Source organism: Zeus faber, assembly GCF_960531495.2.
Source record: "Zeus faber genome assembly, chromosome: 6".
NCBI lineage: Eukaryota > Metazoa > Chordata > Actinopteri > Zeiformes > Zeidae > Zeus > Zeus faber.
In genome coordinates this window covers 32,638,975-32,641,956 of record NC_137201.1, presented here as the reverse complement: position 1 = coordinate 32,641,956, position 2,982 = coordinate 32,638,975, and the positions used below count along the sequence as shown (strand labels likewise).

Here is a 2,982-nt window from a genome sequence, read left to right as displayed (position 1 = left end):
AACGTCGGAAAATAAAATAAAATAAATAAAACAAATACATCTAGGGGTTTTGTTTGGAGAAATGCGGAGCAGATTGCAATTTATAAATACTTACATTTCCCTCATCTGCAGTTTCTTCCCGGACAGTTGGTATTAATTCTTCTTTCCTTTTTAAAGATTTGTGCTGGTCTCTACGGCCAGTAGAGCTCTTCCAATGCTTCGCTCTTAGCTTGGATGCTCGCGGGCCCGGTCACGCTCCAGCCGTGGGATTGAGGGCGGTTCTAATTTTACTGAAGTGACGCACTGTATATTACTGAGATGACATATATTAGGGCAGCAAAGCTGAACAGCTCGTTTTCGGGTAATAAAACTGACTGGGTTTGTCTTATTTCACAGTGTGTGTGTTAGTAGTTCCATCAGAAACCCAAATGGATGTGCACAAGCACCGAAAAAGTGAGTTTTTCATAATAGGTCCCCTTTAACTGATCAGAGTTATACATTCAACACGCTCTTGAATTTTAGTTCTGAAAGAGTCTGAAATACTGTTCAAAAGAGCTTTAACTAAAATCACAATCAAATGAATAAATCAACTGTGGTTTCGAATGAAGCGGCTGGAGTCACGGGGCAGGAAACTTTCGCCCGAGCGGCGTTTCCACCCGGATCGGTTTAAACGGACGGACCGGGTGGGAGCAGAGACAGCCGAGCGGCGTTTCCACCCGGAGCGGTTAAACGGGCGGACCGGGTGAGAGCAGACCACGTAAACACACAAACACACAAACACACAAACACACGCATTCAGTGTTTTTATTTAAATGCATTTTATGTCCCATCACCGCGTCATGTCATGCATAACTAAATATATTTTATGCCGATATTTACGGTTCTGTGTTGCAGAAAACCGTCATTTGTTCGCTTTTCTGCACTCGTTCAGAGCTACTAGGGATCACCTTCTAGTGGCATCCATTTGATAAAAAATTAGAAATTGGCAGTATATATTTATACACAATAAACCTCTTTATGAAGAATTCACTCTGTCAAAAATAGGAAATTGTTCAAATTTATAAAGATATACGGTATATCAAATAATAACTACATATACTGTACATGCATGTACAATATAATACACACAGTATTGCAAAAACAATCTCCATAGACAGACAGCTTACGTTTTCTGGAGGAGACACACTGTTTATTGATATTATGCGTCATATTTCAACGGGGATGTACAGATGGGACTTGTACCTGAAATAACACAACAAACCTTTGCTGTAAGAAAGCCCTTAACAGCAAAGAGAAGCTAGTCTAGTGTCCCAAAGCGCTATGAAGGAGGTGTTCAGGCGCCTCCACGGCCTCTTACTTCGGGTTGTGCTGTTCCCCGGCTCCCTATGGAGGACCGGCCCCCGACCCGCTGCCTCCGAGGTGCTGACCTGCCACCTCCTGCAGCGGAGCCTCCCTCCATGGACCTCCTACTGCGTCCCATACAGCTCCATCACCAACGACCAGTTTGGACTGTCAAACTTCAACTGGAGCGTCCGAGGAGCAAACTACCACATACTGAGGACGGGCTGCTTCCCTTTCATCAAGTACCACTGCACCAAGGCACCACCACAGAACCTGCACTTTGAGGACACGTTCTTCACCGCGCTGAAAATCATCAATCTGGGTTAGTGTAGTGGACAGATAAGTGCATTTGACCTTTTTTCGGCAATTATAAAGAAGTGACAGCGCTAAATCTAAATGCATCGTCCACTCGCCACAGGTATTCCCTGCTTAGCGTACGGCCTCGGCTGCTGGCTGGTGGTGGGAGCTGCTGAAACGGTGCAGACGAGCCTCGGGCCAGTGACCGTCTATTTCGCCTACAAAGAAGATGAAGGAGCACAGTACTGAGCAAAGAAATGGCTCTTTACTGGACTTCCAGAAAGAATTCTGAACCCAACTGCAACCCAACAATGTATTTGGATTATGTGTTGAGAAAATTACCTCCTGTGAAAACTGTTGTCTACAGTTTCTATAATTTATTTTAGATGAACAAGTAGGTAAATGTGTGATATGATAATAATATATGATTAAAAGTGCATTTCATTTGATTCCAAGTTTTTTTGTTTTTTTATTTGGGAATTTTACACCCTTGGCATAGAAATCAGCTCATATATTAGGGGGACAGTAGCTCAGGAGGTAGAGCTGGTGGTCTAGTCATCTAAAGGTTGCTGGTTGGATCCCAGGCTCCTCCTGCTAGCATGCTGTAGTGTCCTTGAGCAAGACACTTAACCCCTAATTGCTCCTGATGGCTGTCGTGTTCGAATAATTGTAAGTCGCTTTGGATAAAAGCATCTGCTAAATGTAATGTAATATTTCTTTTTACGCATCTTAGAGTACTGAATTAATCGGTTGATTTTTAAGTAACCATTTGAAACTGCATTAATTGCCTAGAAATATCTAACAAAGTAACTTGACAATGGTGCAGCTCTCTCAGGAAGGAACAGCAAGAGTACATTTAGGATACTAGGATATTCAGATAAATGTTGTAATGGTACATGGATCCTAATCGTGAAACACTATGTGTGCATGTATTGTATTTTGTATTTATTTTTCTATGCACCATCTCCATTCGACTACACCCTGTTTGCTGGGCAAATGCAAGAATTTAAATAACTCTAGCTCATTTATTTAAAGTGAAATTAGTGATCGGTCTCCGTGCAACAGATTGTCAATAGTGTTAAAGAAGACCTGGTGGCAAGACAGGTCTGATAAAATAGGTTTTAATTACCAAAGTGTGGCCTTTGTGTGGAGGCTTCTGCAACCCTTCCTTCAGGCCTCCTTCAGCCTTTGATTTCTGATAATGTGCTTTGCTGACGGCCACACTTTCCCTCCGCATCGGGGGCTGCGAGCCCTCTGAGCACAGGCTGACAAACTGCCATATTGATTTCCTCACCCCCTCGCCATCTCTCACTAATAGCATTTATCAGCGACCCCAATTTTCTGGCCTTGGCCTCTTCTCTTTTA

The 2,982-nt window shown here is 43.0% G+C and overlaps 1 protein-coding gene across 1 annotated transcript; it reads left to right on the top strand.

Annotated features, from left to right (window-relative positions):
• Window positions 1-708: 708 nt before the first annotated feature.
• Window positions 709-2,066, top strand: cUnh15orf61 (chromosome Un C15orf61 homolog). The gene is made up of 2 exons (XM_080002581.1): window positions 709-1,642; window positions 1,739-2,066. The coding sequence occupies exons 1-2, from the start codon at window positions 1,300-1,302 to the stop codon at window positions 1,864-1,866; spliced, it is 471 nt and encodes a 156-aa protein (XP_079858707.1). The 5' UTR covers window positions 709-1,299; the 3' UTR covers window positions 1,867-2,066.
• Window positions 2,067-2,982: the final 916 nt, after the last annotated feature.

Bases quoted from the DNA above. Each gene is read 5' to 3' on its own strand.
- cUnh15orf61 (XM_080002581.1), top strand. From the start codon at position 1,300: ATGAAGGAGGTGTTCAGGCGCCTCCACGGCCTCTTACTTCGGGTTGTG. The intron at 1,643-1,738 runs GTTAGTGTAGTG...CACTCGCCACAG, and splicing joins GCTGAAAATCATCAATCTGG to GTATTCCCTGCTTAGCGTAC.